This window comes from Dendrobium catenatum, unplaced genomic scaffold, assembly GCF_001605985.2.
Source record: "Dendrobium catenatum unplaced genomic scaffold, ASM160598v2 fragScaff_scaffold_1023, whole genome shotgun sequence".
NCBI lineage: Eukaryota > Viridiplantae > Streptophyta > Magnoliopsida > Asparagales > Orchidaceae > Dendrobium > Dendrobium catenatum.
The window spans coordinates 1156833-1173025 of NW_021319485.1; the positions used below are offsets into that span (position 1 = coordinate 1156833).

Here is a 16193-nt window from a genome sequence, read left to right on the forward strand (position 1 = left end):
TTTTTTGTCGCATCATCTTTATAGTATAACATATATCTATTTATATAATAATCAATTTTTGTAACGATGGACCCAATTTGGATACTAATTTTTTTGTTTGATACAAATATATGGGAACTAAATTGTCCACTGGATTTATTTCCTTGAGAAGATCAATGAAATCTTTGAAACAATCATGAAGCATATTATATTCAATTTTGATACTTAGCATCCTCACAACAGCTGCTAATTTTGAATGAGTTTTACAACCATACCAAATTGGTTTTTGAGCAGCATATAATAATTCAAAGAATTTTTTAATTTATGCATTTGATGGCTATTTCATACTTGCCATTACAATATGACCTGTTACATCAAAAATAGTTTTTCATACGGCCTACTTATTTGATATTCATCAATTATTTCAAAAGCTGTGGATGGACCAGCATGAGTATCCATACATGGCTCGTACTTTTCATGTGAGATCCAAATCCAGTAGTCTAAAACAAATCTCCTACAATATAAATCAACCTTTAGATCATCTGGATTAAGGATTGAATGCTTGATTTTTGTGCTTTGAACATGGACATCTAAACATTCCATCAAACTTAAATAAAGGTAGTTGAGATGCAACTTGAATAAAAATCTCAACTCCCTGCATATATTCATTTGTCAATCCTCTTCGGCCGGGTAAGAATCTATTATACATCCAATAACTCTCTTTTTGGATAGTCATTTGGATGTTGAAGCAAATGTTCCTTATAATGTAGTTGTGAAATGAATTATTAGAAAAGTTGTACCTTAAATCTTGTTTAAATCTAATAAAGAAATATCATTTATGATATTTTTTAGCCAAGTCTTCTTAGGTCTACCTCTACCTTTCTTAATACAAGTAAAATATTATTTCTCTACTTACCTAACTTAGTCATTGAAAGGTCATTGTTTTTATAAAGCATGCAAGGTCTCACCACCATCATATATAATTTTCCCTTAAGCTTGAGGGAAACTTGCCTTAAGGCTCAAGCAAAACAAGGAAAGTCTATAGTGTCTCTTAACACATACCAAACGGGCTTTATTACTTAGGAATTCAATGATGTGCATCTTGCGTTGCAATTACATGCCATTTTTCAACAACTATAATTGAAAATCGAGACAAAAATTGGATATAATGATGGACATCCACTTCCCTATATGGATGATAATTTCTTTTCAAACTATATTTTAACTAATACTTAACCTTCAACTCCCTCTCTATTCTTATCAACAAGAATAATATCATAAGCAAAAAAAAAAAAAAAAAAAAAAAAAAAAAAAAAAAAAAAAAAAAAAAAAAAAAAAAAAAAAAAAACAATATCATACCATGACTAATGTAAAATGATACAGGCTTAAGGTTTTCTCAAAATTCAAGTTTACCTTCAACTCCCTCTCTAGACTTATCAACAAGAAAATTATCAATAGCATAATTAAAAAATTAAGACACATCATCTTGCAAATGTCGACTGAGAACATCCATGACTAAAGAAAAAAAAAAAAAAAAAAAAAAAAAAAGCAAAACGTATGCGAACGTCGGTGGGAGATCACCTTTGGGGAGTTCGTAGGCCGGAGTGAGGGCATTAGCGGGCTGAGTGAGGGTGTCAGCGATCTGAGTTAGGGTTTCAGCGGCCAGAGTCCTGCGGACGTAGGTCATAGGTAAGGGGGAGAGTAACATCTGGATGAAATTCAATAACGCAAAGAAATGAGGAGGAAGGGCTAGGGCAGCCATTTTAGGTCAATTTTTGGCATTTTTTCAATGATTTATGCTCCAAAAAAATCACTTAACACCGACAGCTAAACTGATGGTAATACTCAATGCCTAAACAAATTGATGGTATATCCGACGATCATTTTATTTTCAAAATTTTTGGTGGTGTATTATTAAAAATTATAGATAAAATCGACGATCTAACCGCTACTTTAATGACCGGTATTATTGTCGCTCAATTGATCGCCGGTAAATAATGAATTTCCTGTAGTGTCTCTTTCAAAAATTCTATTACACTCTTAAAGCTTTTAACTTCAAAATGTTAATTCATGCTCACTTGAATCTAATTCAGTTGCAAGTGTTTTTAATTCTTTGATTGCTTCTTCTAAATCAATAAGTTTAGATTTCAAGGATTCTTCATGAGTACATGATTTATTAATTTAATAGCTTATATTAATTATTTATTAATCTTAATGTTTTAATTTATATTATTTTAATTTTTAATATTGGTATTATTATTTAAATATAAACCATAATTTTTGTAACATATTTTACTCTACAGCAAAGCGATAGCCTTTTTGAAATTTTTGCACAAGGTTATGTGTTCTAATCCCAAGCGACATTAGGTAGGCAGGCAGGCATACAATGCGGTCAGGTGGACAGCCAGGTCAAGATTATTTTTAATTATTATAGTAACTTTTTTTCGACAAATAGACGCCGAAAAGTTTTCGGCAGAAAAATTTGTCAGGCTTTTTTTCGACAGGAAATTTTTTTGATGTTTGTTTTACTAACAAAAAATTTTCTACTTGAAAATTAACAATTTTCATTAGTAATATGTGATTTTCTAGTAATGTCAAGATTATGTTGTTTAATGAATCAAACTCATACAGTAAAGAGAGATGTTCTTTGTCTAAATCAATGTGCATAACTCTAATATTATCATGCTCTTTCTATAATTCAAAAAACTTTTTATTCAAACTAGCATGCATTTTCTTTAATTTTTTATATGTAACATGAATCTTTTAAAAAAATTAAAATAATTCATCATATGAAAGCTCACATATCTCATCTTGATTAAAGTGGTCAAGACTATCATTTGTCATAAGACATAGATTTGTTACCTCCTCTGCTTCTAGTTCTGATGAGTTTGAAGCAGAGTCTGCCCAAAATAGTTTCTGCATCCTTTGCTTCTCCTTTTTGACATTTATTTTATGCTTACCCTTCTCCTTGATAGGGTGAACTTTCAAGTTAGGTCACTCCAATTTTAGGTGGCCTATTTTCCTGCATTCAAAATAAATAACATCAGATGAAACTTTTATATTTTCAATAGTTCTACCTTTATTCCAATGTTGATGACATATTTACTTTCTCTTTAGAAAACTCTTAAATTGTCGAGTCATCAATGTTATATCATCATCCTCATTAGCTGTAGAGCTATCATTTTTAGATTCATCGGCTTTCAGTGCCACTACTTTGTCTTTCTTTTTGTTATATACGTCCAAAGTCTTTGACTCACACACTACAGGAAAATCACTTATTACCGGCGGAATTTTCCGGCGGCTTTCCGGCGGTCAGTTTTCCGGCGGATTTTCGGTGGATTTCCGGTGGTTCTTGACGGCTTATTTCCTACAAAATTTTCCTGCTGCTTTCCGACGGATTACCGGCGGCTTTCCGACGGCTAATTTCCCCGCAAAATTTTGCGACGGCTAATTTCCCGCGGAATTTTCCGGCGGCTTTCCGACGGATTACCGGCGGCTTTCCGACGGCTAATTTCCCCGCAAAATTTTGCGACGGCTAATTTCCCGCAAAATTTTCCGGCGGCTTTCCGACGGATTACCGGCGGCTTTCCGACGGCTAATTTCCCCGCAAAATTTTGCGACGGCTAATTGTGACACTTTGCTCATAGGTAATGAGTGAGATAAGTAGATTATCAATAAACTAAATATTTAAATAATCTTTAGATTTGTATATTGTAGTGACTTTGGCATCATAGTTACTAGGTAAACAACATAGAATTTGTTGACCTTCTTAGAGTTTGATAGTTCTCTACCTAGAGTATACAGGGGTGTCATTATTTAGAAAAAACTTAGTATACATGTATGATATACTCATATTTAGTTTCATATATAAGAGTTCATAATCATGTAAGAGAATGTTTAACCCAAATTGTTTAACTTCACTAGTAACCTCATAGGTGATGCATAACCTATCCTAAATCTCTTTCCCTATAGTAAATGTATAGATTCTTATATAGTCTTTGAATTTTAAATCACAAAAAAAAAAAGTTTAAGAATTAATATTAAGTTGAGTTAAATCTCTATCCTCATTACTCCATTCACTGAAAGGTATTCCTATTTTAATACCATTAACAAAATGAAAAGGTGCAGAATAACCCTCTCGGATCATATATCACATACGAAAATCAACAGATTGCAAGAAAGTATACATGCACATTTTTAAAAAATTAAATAGAATATTATTAGATAACAGTAGACGGGTTATAGAATAACCCCCCATAGTATTTTGATTTCCAAAATGTGTCATTTGATCTATTCTTAGGGATTTTTAAATCAGAATTCTGAGACATACTCTGATACCAATTGAAAGTTCAATAAAGGGTGTTAAGCCTCATTGAATTATCCATAGGCACACCAGGAGGGGGGGGGGGGGGACCGGGGGGGGGGGGGGGGGGGGATTTGGAGGGGGTGAATTGGTTCTTTAAAAATTTACCTCTTAGCACAAAGAAAAAGTATGTTTGATATTTTTTTTGAAAACTTGAATTAAGTATTTTGATCACCCAATACGGAAGCTAATAAAAATAAATATAATAACAATCTTAATTATGATGATATCAATCCAATCGAGTCAATCTGATACCAATCACATCATTCTCATCATGAATTTTTTAGGAAAAATAAATTCATAGGAAATTAAAATGCAAAAATAAAAAATGTCGTGCATTAGCGCCCCTTATGTCTTTTTGTAGGCTGTTGCTATCCTAATATGGTTTCTTTTGGTTCCATTTTATTTGTGTTATTATTGGTTTCGTTAGAGGGCCGGCTTATGTTTTGTGTTGTTTGTTATCATTATGCTATCTATCATTTGTATTGTTCTGTTTTTACTAATGCTTTTTTTAATGTTGGTTGGGTGTCTTTTGGTTTTGGTTATTTTTTATTACTATTGTGTCATTCTACTTCGTCATCATTGTTTATCCTTAATAGTGTTATGCTTGTTGGTGTTTGGTTTTGCTTCGGTTGGGTGTTTGCTGGTATGGATTGGGTTTTTTTTTCAAGTATGTCCTTCCCTATCATGGTTGCTTTTCGCTTTGGGGTCTTCTAATACTCTTTTTTACTTTTTATATGTGTTATCCATATTTGGATTTTGGTTTCTCTTTTTTTCATTTGATGTGTAGATCAGTCTTCCCTTTCTCTGCTGTTTGTGGATGTATACTCTCTGCAGTTTTTGCTTTCCTTAGATCTATGTTCTCTAGGTTCAACAGTTATGTAGATATCTCACTATGCAGGTAGTTTAGTTCTCTTCATATTTTTGCAGGATGATTGTGCTGAAGATTTATCTGTTGATCTCCTATTTTTTAGGTTCTGATTTCTTACTAGCCACCCTAGAATGTTACTAGGTTTGTACTAGTGCTTAGAGGGGATCTTAGGCTATTAGTTTTTCTTTTTATTTATTTTGTATATATTATGAACAATAGTGAGCTAAAGATTCATTATGGACTTTTAGTTTATATTTTTATTAACGTGTAAGCCTGTCAGTAAGTTTTAACAAAAAAAAGCCTGCCATCCAACACTTAACGATGATTGATGGTGATGCTCGATGTCCAATCACTCTCTCAGATAATGTTGATGCTCACACATCCATCAATGATTGACATAAATACTTGCTTCTCTCCATCTTTTGACGAATTTCATCACCAATTCACTAATATTTGCCCTCGACTGCCAACCAACCATCAACCATTATCACTACTAAACACAATCTCATGCCTAAATTTTTACATTGTAATCTTACCTTCTCTAATCACAAAATGAGCAAATTATACTGAATCACCAATTTAAACAAATGAAGATACATTTAAATAAGCTAAACCTAAATTTCCTTTTAATTTTGAAAAAAAAAAACTAATATAAAATTCTCATGCCTACCTCTTGTCTTTCAATTCTTTCATTATCTTCATGTCTCAACAAATTTTTTATCATTCCATAAGCATACACATTTTTTAAAATTTAAGAAATGCAAATAGTTTCACATTCATAATCTTCAACTTGACTCCACGGACAACAAATGGTTTCTTTCATTATCTTCAACTTAACTCAGCATCTTTGTATTCCTTTTTGTGTTTTAACTCGTAATCCCCTTTGGATTTTTTTTTTTATACTTCATTTGAGACTATTTTTTACTGATTTTAAAAGTAGTTTTTTAGTATAAAAATTAAATTTTTTTAGAAGCAATAAAAAACAATCTAAAAAATCATAATCTCTTACAACTTATGATTTCAAATACCAAATGATTGAAACATCAAGAAAATTAGGCCAAAATAAATAAAAAAACAACATAGCCCATAAAAGATAAGGGGAATGCCCTTCCAATAAAAATCTTAAAGCACAAAAACTTATATATTATTCTTCATATTTTTTTAAGGCCAATAAGCATTGGATATAACTATAGAATCTTAAATTTTAAATTTTTATATTAAAGCGCTCCAATTCCTTTATCCGAAATGACATTTCTAACCTTCCAACCCTTTAGTTGAAACTAGGAACTACTTGATGGCAGAATCGTTAAATTAACACAATGTTAGTGGTAGAAATTGGTTGTACATGCCTAGCTGTCATGAATTTGAAATAAAAATGGTAAAACAAAAAAAGTTTAAAAACCCCGCCAAGTTGCTCCAGTCGACAGTGCATAAGAGCGACGGGCCAATAAGAAATTGTGAATGAGTAGGGCACACCGCATCAGCCAATAAGAATCTGTAAACGCATACTGAAACCACCCGGTTTTAAAAACCGCCCATCGCTCCATTCTCTCACCGTCCTCAGGACTATTTATAAACGTCGCAGCCTCGCGAACCCCTCCGTCACCCCCATTTTTAGCATTCCTCCTCTCTCTCTCTTTCCTGTCTCTTCTTTTTCGTCTCCCAGCAGTCTTTCTGAAGTTCTGTTAGGGTTGGGTTTTGGAGAGGGCGGAGGAGATGGGAAGGGGAAGGGTACAACTGAAGCGGATCGAGAATAAGATAAATCGTCAGGTGACGTTTTCGAAGAGGCGGTCAGGGTTGCTTAAGAAGGCACACGAGATATCGGTTCTCTGCGATGCTGAGTTAGCCCTCATCATCTTCTCCAGCAGGGGAAAGCTCTACGAGTACTCCACGGACAACTGGTACGCTTCCGATCAAGCTCTTCTTCTGTCTCAGTATTTCTCATTTTAATTAGAATTTTGAACGAATTGAATTGCCAAGGAGAGCCGCAGAATTTCTCAACCCATTACGTGTTTGCAGTCAATTTATATTATGTAGATATTGGTGCTTTCGTATTGATGCCTGTCGTTGTTTTCATGATTGATATGATCAATTTATACGAATTGATGGTGCGTTGGTTGCAATTCTTCATGTAGATAAAAATGGAACAAAAAAAGTCTATGAAGAGCCACAATCACAAAAATTTGTCAAGAATTCACAACATTTGAGTCAAAATGGTAGAATGTTTTGTAGACAGTAAAACTTTAAAACTGTATAAAGAGAAATAACCTTTTGAGCGTTGTTTGGCTAATAAACTTATTGTAATTTTATTTTAATATCTTGCAGTAATTAGAAAATATTTATATATTTTAATTAACGGCCTTCATTTGTAATCAAAATTTTTGCGAGGAGCTTATAATGCAGTTATTTGGAAGAAAAAAATGTGTTCTTGTAAAGTAATTTTAGGAATAAAATAATTGTAGAAATAAGGGGGTACCTTGCTTAGTTGATTTGGAACTGTTAAGGTCAAGGTCAAGGTGATTTTGAAAGCGACTGATTTCTTATGCTTCGTTAATGCTGTGTGATAGTTAAGTCACTTTTTTGAGCGTACGATTCTCTCATTCAGGTCAACACGTTGGCTACAGTAAAACAAGTATTGTTCTGCATTCACTTGATGTTAAGATTTTGGGTAAAAAAAAATACTCGTTATACAAAGTATAGCAAATTTTTCTTTCTTATGTTGAGTGCTAAAGCATTTTTTTTAGGGGAAACTCACGGTGGGGCCTATGCGTTGATATAATTCAAAATTACAAGCCTTAAGAGGACATTCAACTCACTAATGCTCAAAAGAGCTACAAAATATAAAGAAAAACAAAAATCTAAGAGCCAATTGTCCCCTACTAAACCAATTACAAAAAAGCCTAGATACAATCTAAGACGACACGGAAGAAGCGTCCAAAAAAGAAAGAAACAATAATAAGCATTCAGCCCAGTCTTTCTAAAAAACAAAGCATGGAAGTCAAAAAAGACCTGCAATAGATCACATAAACAAAACGACAAAAAAATTCTTCAGGACAAGTAATCACGTTAGTAGATAAGAAAGGCGCAAAAGGCAATTGATGATAATCCTTGCATGAGTAGAAATTCTGCAAACAGTCCCAGGCATGTCTAATAAAGTTTAGGCTATCAAAATAAAACACTTCAATCATTAAATCAAAACCTTTTGAATTCGGACAAAAAAAACAACAACATTTCGGGGAGTCTAGCAAGGAACAAACTCATGAAAGATTATCTCCTTTGTGCAAAAGTTAACTTTGATTGAAGGGAAGAAGTTTTGGCTTGATTATGAGCATAAAAAAAAATGAAAATCTTAGCCAAAGATGGTCAGTGGAGAAGGTTTAGCAAGTGAAATAAAATCCTGAGAGAGTTTTATTGTGGTAAGGAGCCTACACACACATAACCAACCCCTATATTTATAAAAAGAATTTTGTTCAAGTAAAGAGAGAATTGGAGGGATATTATTTCAAAATTATTTAAACTAATAAGTAATAATAAGTTTCAGAATGCATTAGATACACCTACACCAAGCCATGGAGAATAGGAAATAAATCATGTGAATTTTTGCAAAGGGAGCTGATTTGACAATGCAATTGATTTGGATTCATGCAAGAGGAGTTCGTCTAAAGAATGATAAAACATTAACCATTTTATTTTATTACCAAATCATAAATCCAAGAGGTGTATGATTTAGCCAATGAATAAAGGTGATCATGAGGATAAAACAAATTAGGGCACATGGAAATTTGGCTAAGCAAGGTATAAGAATATTGCATCCTAAATGTATAAGAAGGCTTTGCATTTCATTTTAAAAAACAAACGGCTAAGCTACTGTTTGATTAACCAAAACCCTAAGGATGCAAATGAAGAATATGAAGAAAAGGGAGAAGAATATGAACAATAACAATGAGAAGAAAAAGAGAAGAAGAGGATGAAGTGAAGAGACTCACGGTGATGAGGAACGAAGGGACGGTCGGCCGGGATTCGCAGGAGAAGATTTCGTCGTCGCTGCTGAAATCGGTCCCGATCTTGCAAGCATAGAGCGAATGAAGAGAGGAATTAGGGCTTCGGGTATCTTAAAGTATCTGATGGGATTTGCCGGCAGTTTTAACCGGTGCAAATTGCACCGGTTTTAACCGTTACAATGGAAATCAAATTTCCGATGCAAAACGAGGTTTTGGCAGTGGTTCTTACAACCGGTGCAAAAAAGCGCTGCGATAGGGCTTGTTTTTTGGTAGTGTCTAAAGCTTCTGTTAACACTGCAGGTAGCGATATTGTTTGCTCCAATTCTTCGTGAGGTGAAGCTTGTAAACAATTAAGCTTAAGTGGGGTTTTTCGACCATTAATAGGTACATTTAATAGTTTTTATTTTGTTCAATGTCTCGGTAGTTGGGACTGCTTATGATTAGTTAAAATCAGTGGTCGGCCAGAAATTTATTCTGGGGGCTCAAATTAAGTTTTTTTTTTAAATATTATCTTAATTTTTTTTTTATTTTGACTTGAGATTGGCAATTTTTTTTAAAAAATATTATTATTTTAAAAAGATAAAATATAAGATGATAAAAAACTTATCGTTTATAATTTTTATTCTTCACATTCTTAAAGAATTGAATGATTACTTCAATCAAATATTTCTTTCTTTTCAAAAGTGATTAAATTATCATTGATTCATTGATTTTCTTTTCTATTTAGTAGGCAATTTTTATAATAGTTATAACAGGAAAAAACTTTCAACTTATAGTGTATTGATTTTAAAATTCAATTAATTTTTTTTAACTTATAATATCTAAACTCAATTTATTTATATATAAATAATGAATAAAAGTCAATAGCTATGTTTCAATTTTAATAAGGGGCGAGTGTGCCCCATCGACCCCCAACCCTAAATGTGTCACTAGTTGAGATCGGAGTATTTTTTATAATGTTTCTTATCCATACACATAGGGAATAAGGTTTAACCGTTTAAGTTCACATCGAATTTTCTCTTCTAAAAATATTATAATTTTTTTTTTTAACTTATGCATTTAGACAACAAATTTTGGAAGGTTGGACATGCTATATCGGAGAAGGTTTTTGGGTGAGGAGCTATGGAAGGGTTTTTGGGCATAGATGTTATTTCGTTTATGGGTGTTTCGTGAAATTGATAAAATGGACGCCATTTCTTGACATCGTCCCTATTTTGATTTCGTTTCCTCAATAGCACCCCCATCTCTTTTCTCCCCTCATTCTTTTCGGTTTGGGCTCTTTATTTGGGCGGCTGCTTCAAACTGATAACGCCATTGTTGTGGGTTCTAGGCCATCAATACTCGTATTCTTGTGCAAATTGACATATCTAAGAGATATCCTAATTTTGTTTGGCTTGATCCTGATAAATTTGGCTATATTCAAAAGGTGATTTTTGAAGGATTTCTTAGTTTTTGTTCTCATTGCAAAGCTATGGGTCATAACAATTCTGAATGTATTAAGTTGAATCCTTTGTTGAGAAAGGCTAACGTTACTTCTGTCACAACCCGACTCGATATTACATAAGTCATATCGTATCCGATTGTGACAAGACTAACCCCAATATCTGATTGGAGAAGTACTGAAACAAAACTTTCAATGTATATACTACACAGTCACTATTAAATGCAATTTAAGACGGAATACTATTGAATCTCAACATGATTTTTTTTTGTACATATCGTATAAAACATATATAATATGAAATTTATTTACAAAAGTGCTTGACAATATATAGCACAATAAAAAAATAAAAGCCAAGCCTACAAAAATCAAAACTAACAAAACATACCTACAACATAGATCAGAGTCTACTAACCCAACTACTTAGCTCGCTCCTTACCTTTCCTCAGGCCTGAAAATAAAAACAATAACAGGAATGAGCTAACACAGTTCAGTAGGCTATCATAGTCTAAAATAAAAATCAATAATCAAAACCAAAAGAACTGATATCACTGTGTTGAATTATATATATAAATTAAATATAATTAAATAAATACTAAAATTAATTGAATTATAAGCAAATACTTCATAACAGAATCTCTCCTCGATAGCCTATTAGCTTCGACATTATAACACTTAGGTAACAAAATCTCACTAGCAGAATAGAATCCCACCTCGGTCACCCACTAGTGCCAACATAATTGAATTCCACCTTGGACGCCCACTGGCACCAGCGTAACAGAATCCCATCTCGACCGCTGGGCCGCCGGCGTAATAGAATTCCATCTCGGTCGCCCACTAGTGCCGACATAACAAAATCTCACCTCAGCTGCCCACTGTCGCCGGCGTAACAAAATCACACCTCGACTGCCCACTGACATCGATGTAACAAAATTCCACCTCGACCGTCCACTAACGTCGGTGTAACAGGCCGCCCACTGGCGCCGCGTCACATCACAACACTGTATAATATATTTTTAATGCATTTCATTAATTAAAACATAATAAAACTGAATTAAAAAATTGTCAAAATATCCCAACAATAGACAACATAAGTACTATTGAGTAAAAAATTATAATTTTAAAACATAACTAAGTTACTACAAATTGTGTAAAATATTATTTTGAAGCTTTAATTAAACTGAAATACTATTTTTAGATGTCAAAATAAATTTCTAAGTAGGCAAAAATTACCCGGTGAAAAATTTTCAGAATATACTCAAAATGTTTGTAATCACAGTGTCTACAACATATAAAAAGTTACACTGAAAATTTACCAAAAAAATTTTATCGTCGTTTTTTAGTTACGGAAATACAAATTTGAGCTGAAAAATATATATATAAAATAAAATTATTGAAATCTAAAATAGGCAAAATGTAACCTACCTCGAGACGAACAAATTTTCGACCTGGGCCGGCGGATGAAAATAGCTCTACGGCTACTGAAATCTAACTTCTTTCCTTCTCTCTCCTCACTTTCTTCTCAAATCATAAAATCCATTTCTCGGTTATGGGAATGAAATGAAAACAAAGCATTTAAATGGTTTTAATATTACGTGACTTTATATTTTTTTTTTATAAAAAAATAATAATAATATAATAATATTCTAATTAATTTTCAGTAGAAAATTGATAGAAATTCTTATTGAGATTCAAAAATTATAAAAAAAAATTCATAAAATAAGTTATTTTATATAAAAAATTTGATGAAATCGATTTGCAAAACGGACACCTGATGGTCTAAAAACTCCACTTGTACCGTTAAGTGCTAATTTTTTAAGGAATTTCACCAGTGCCCAAAAATTATGGAAATTAAAGCACAATAATGGAGTTGTTGTGGAGAAGACGGTTTGTAATTTAGGCTTATAATAACTCCTGAATAAATTCTTAGCTGTTGCAGGTTAAAATATAAATTTCAAAATTTTGAGTTATAGCAATTCACCCACCTTAAAAAATTATTGTCATCGATACTCACGAATCAAAATACATCAGAATAAATCTTGATAGAGCTGTCTTATCTCAAATTCCTTCTCCCAAGTAGTCTCTCTAGCGGTCTTATGCTTCCACTACACCTTAACTATCAAAATCTGTTTGCTCCTTAGTTTTCTGACATTGTATGACAAAATCCTATCTAGCTTTCCTTGTAGTGTAGACTCAGATGAATCTCCACATCATCAGCAGATAATCTTTTTTCAGAATGAGATACTCACTTCCTTAGAGAAGATACATTAAATACAATGTGTATATCAGACATATGATAATGTAATAATAACCTGTAAGCAGAATTACCAATCCTCTTAACAATCTCAAAAGGTCAAATGTACCTTGGACTCAGCTTACTGATTCTTTCAAATATACTAACATCTTTCATCGGGCTGACTTTGACAAAAACAAAATCACCAACCTGAAATTCCACTAGCCAGCGTTTTTGATCATAATACTTCTTCTGCCTTTGTCAAAATGTCGTAACTCCCTACCCGTCTAGTTAGAAGAGAGAGAGCGACAAACAAAGAGCGGGAATTAGAGAATGAGAGCAACAGATTGGGATCACGGAGAGAGTGAATGCCTCGTCTCCTCCCTCCTTTTAGCGACACAAGCTGATCGTGGGAGCCATGCCTTCGACGTGCGAGAGTAAGGTGAGATGTGACTCGTTCGTGGCTGGACATTCTCACAGGTACGTAATTCCTTTTTTTTATAGTTACGGGTCAAAAAATGCCCCCCAACAAATATAGCATGCTTCTGGAGTGAGCCACATTTATTGTATGCTGATTGACCCTGTGGATCTCTAGATATTTGTTCTAGATGTACGAGAGATTTTTCTTTAGTAGATCTTCAAAATTTGTTTGGATGTCACACTAGTCTTCTTTCTTCGTTGCTCTCTTAGATGTATCTATAAATGGTTGATGTATTGTCTTTGTAGATCGACGCTAGATAGCACATGCTCAAGATTCCTCCATCATCTGGTTATATCTTGACAAAATTTTAAATATTTATTTGGGTATCTCGGCATGCAGCGCAATGTCGACCCAAATAAATATTTAAAATGCCCACAGTTTTTAGGGACATTTATAAATGTCATCCAAGATGCTCATTTTGCTACTTTGGCTAGAACCCTGAGATTTCGATCCTTCTGCCCTGTGTTTTGTTCTGTGGACATTGATAAAGGATGGTCTGCTTTGTCTTTGCTGACTTGTAAGAACATTTGTTGGCCTTCTGCCCTTTGATTCTAGCTTTGGCGGGCTTGATGAAGGGGTAGATGCCGGTGACCTAAACCATTTAGGTTTGTATTGAGTCAGTGGCAAGAAGTCATCGGTTCAAAGCTTTATGCATAACGGACTTATTGATGACAGAATTCACTTAGTTCAACCATAGGTTTTATGTGAACTTTGGGATAATTTTCTTTGGTCTTTTGCTTTGTACTTTGGTGGACTTGTTGAAGAAAAGTTCCTTCGATCCTCACTTTGTGCTTTGTGGATTTGTTGAACGATTTGCAGGTTCTGGATTCAATTGATAGTACCAAACGTAAGTAGTATCTTGATCCTTAACCACTTGAGAAGACTTTAATCTGATTCACTTGAGTTCATCGGATTAAGAGAGCTGGGATTTGACAGCTCTTTATCCCCTGGTTGCTAAGATGGGGGTTCCTCTACTACGGCCTTTCTTATGGCTTGTTGATTATATGGAGTTGCTAGCGATCCGGCCATATTTGGGCTTGTTGGATCCGAATTCTTACACCCATTCAGGCTTCAGACTTGAGCTATGAGAATTGCGCTTCCCAATACTGATTTTACTAAAGTTGACAGATTTGGAGTCATGCTTCGTGGTTGCAAAATTTGGAGCCTACGAACATTCAGTGGTTGTTTGAGGCTCATCCATCCACTGAAACTTTGATTCTCCATTCATTTAGGAGAATTCGGTGGACTACGATCACTTGAACTTGTCGAGTCAAATTGGCCTTCGTTCTTCCTACAGTCCTTACTAACGGGTTGACAAAGTGGGGGTTCCGCTACTACGACTTTTCTTATGGCTTATTGAGTAGACGGAGCTGCTAGCGATCCGATCATATTTGGGCTTTTACACCCATTTGAACCTTAAGCTTCAGGCTTTCGAAAGACTTCAAGCTTTTCTGACTCAATTTATAGTAGTGTGTAGTTAATAAAGTCTTTTTCTTGACTTTTGAACCTTGATTTGTTGGAGAAGGTTATGTCTTGAACTTTTGAAAGATCACCTTCATGTACTTTGGAAAATAAATATTTGTATTCTTTAGCACAAAAGAATATTTGAATTGATAATTTTAAATATTTATTCGAGGATCTAGGCATGCAGCGCGATATCGACCCAAATAAATATTTAAAATGTCCCCTGTTTTGTAGGGATATTTTAGAGCAGAATATATTTAGAATTTTTGAAATTTTTAATATTTATTTAGGGATCTCAGTACGTATCGCAATGTTGTCTCAAATAAATATTTAAAATGCCCCCAGTCTGATGGGAAATTTTGAAATGTATTCTCATAACACGAGAATTTCAAAATATGAAAAACATGTGCTGACAATAATATATGAAAACATAACTCATTAAGCATAATATTTTTTTGAAAAATTTCATGCGTAGTATTTCTTCAGGTATCGGCCATTGATCGGCGGCATGGGCCTCTGACCATTTAGATCAATGAGTTGATAAGCTTATCCCTGGTACACATTTTTAATGACGAAAGGCCCTTCCCAATTGGATATAAATTTGCCACCGATTTTTCTAAGTGGGATAATTAGCCTTCTCTGCATCAGGACAAATTCCTCTTCTTGAAATGATCGAGGACGCACCATACGATCAAAGAACTTTGTCATTCTTTCTCGGTTGATCTCCAAATTTTGTTGGGCTTGCAATCTGACTTCATCGAGTGCATCGAGCTCCTCCATTTTTAACCGAGCATTTTGTTCTTGAGTCAGCTCATTCTGAATTGCTACCCGGAGTGCTGGCAGTTCGACTTCCAGTAGTAATACAGCTTCAACTTCAAACACTAGAGAGTAAGGAGTGGCTTTGGTTAGTTTTTTATAAGTAGTACGATAGGCCTATAGTCCTTCTGCCATCTTCGTATGTCATTCTCTTTGGTCTTTTGTGAGAATCTTTATTAACAGCTTCACCAGTGTTTTATTGAAGGCTTCTACCAGGCCATTTGCTCTTGGATAGTATATGGATGAATATCGTCAATTGATTTTTTATCGATCAAAGAACTTCTAAAATTTTGTACTTTTAAATGCAGTTCCGTTGTCTGAGATTATGCGGCGTGGTACTTCCAATCTGTAGACAACATTATGCGTGAAGAAGTTGATTACGTGCTTGGACGTAACTTCTTTGAATGGAGCTGCTTCTGCCCACTTGGAGAAGTAGTATGTTGCTGCCAAGATGAAGCGGTGTCCTGCTGATGATGGCGGATCTATCGGCCCGATAATATCAGTACCCCAACATTCAAATGGCCAGGATGCTATTGTAGGGTGC

General features: G+C 34.1%; 1 protein-coding gene across 2 annotated transcripts in view; it reads left to right on the forward strand.

Moving 5' to 3' along the window:
- Positions 1-6788: 6788 nt before the first annotated feature.
- The window catches only part of LOC110096755 (truncated transcription factor CAULIFLOWER A-like), a 52242-nt gene continuing 42837 nt past the window's right edge, over positions 6789-16193 (forward strand). Inside the window, exon 1 of one of the 2 annotated variants that reach the window (XM_020822825.2) lies at positions 6789-7114. In XM_020822825.2, coding sequence (XP_020678484.1) covers positions 6930-7114 — 185 coding nt within the window. In that variant the 5' untranslated portion in view covers positions 6789-6929. The remainder of the gene's footprint in view (positions 7115-16193) is intronic. The other variant, XM_020822826.2, reaches the window with a different exon arrangement.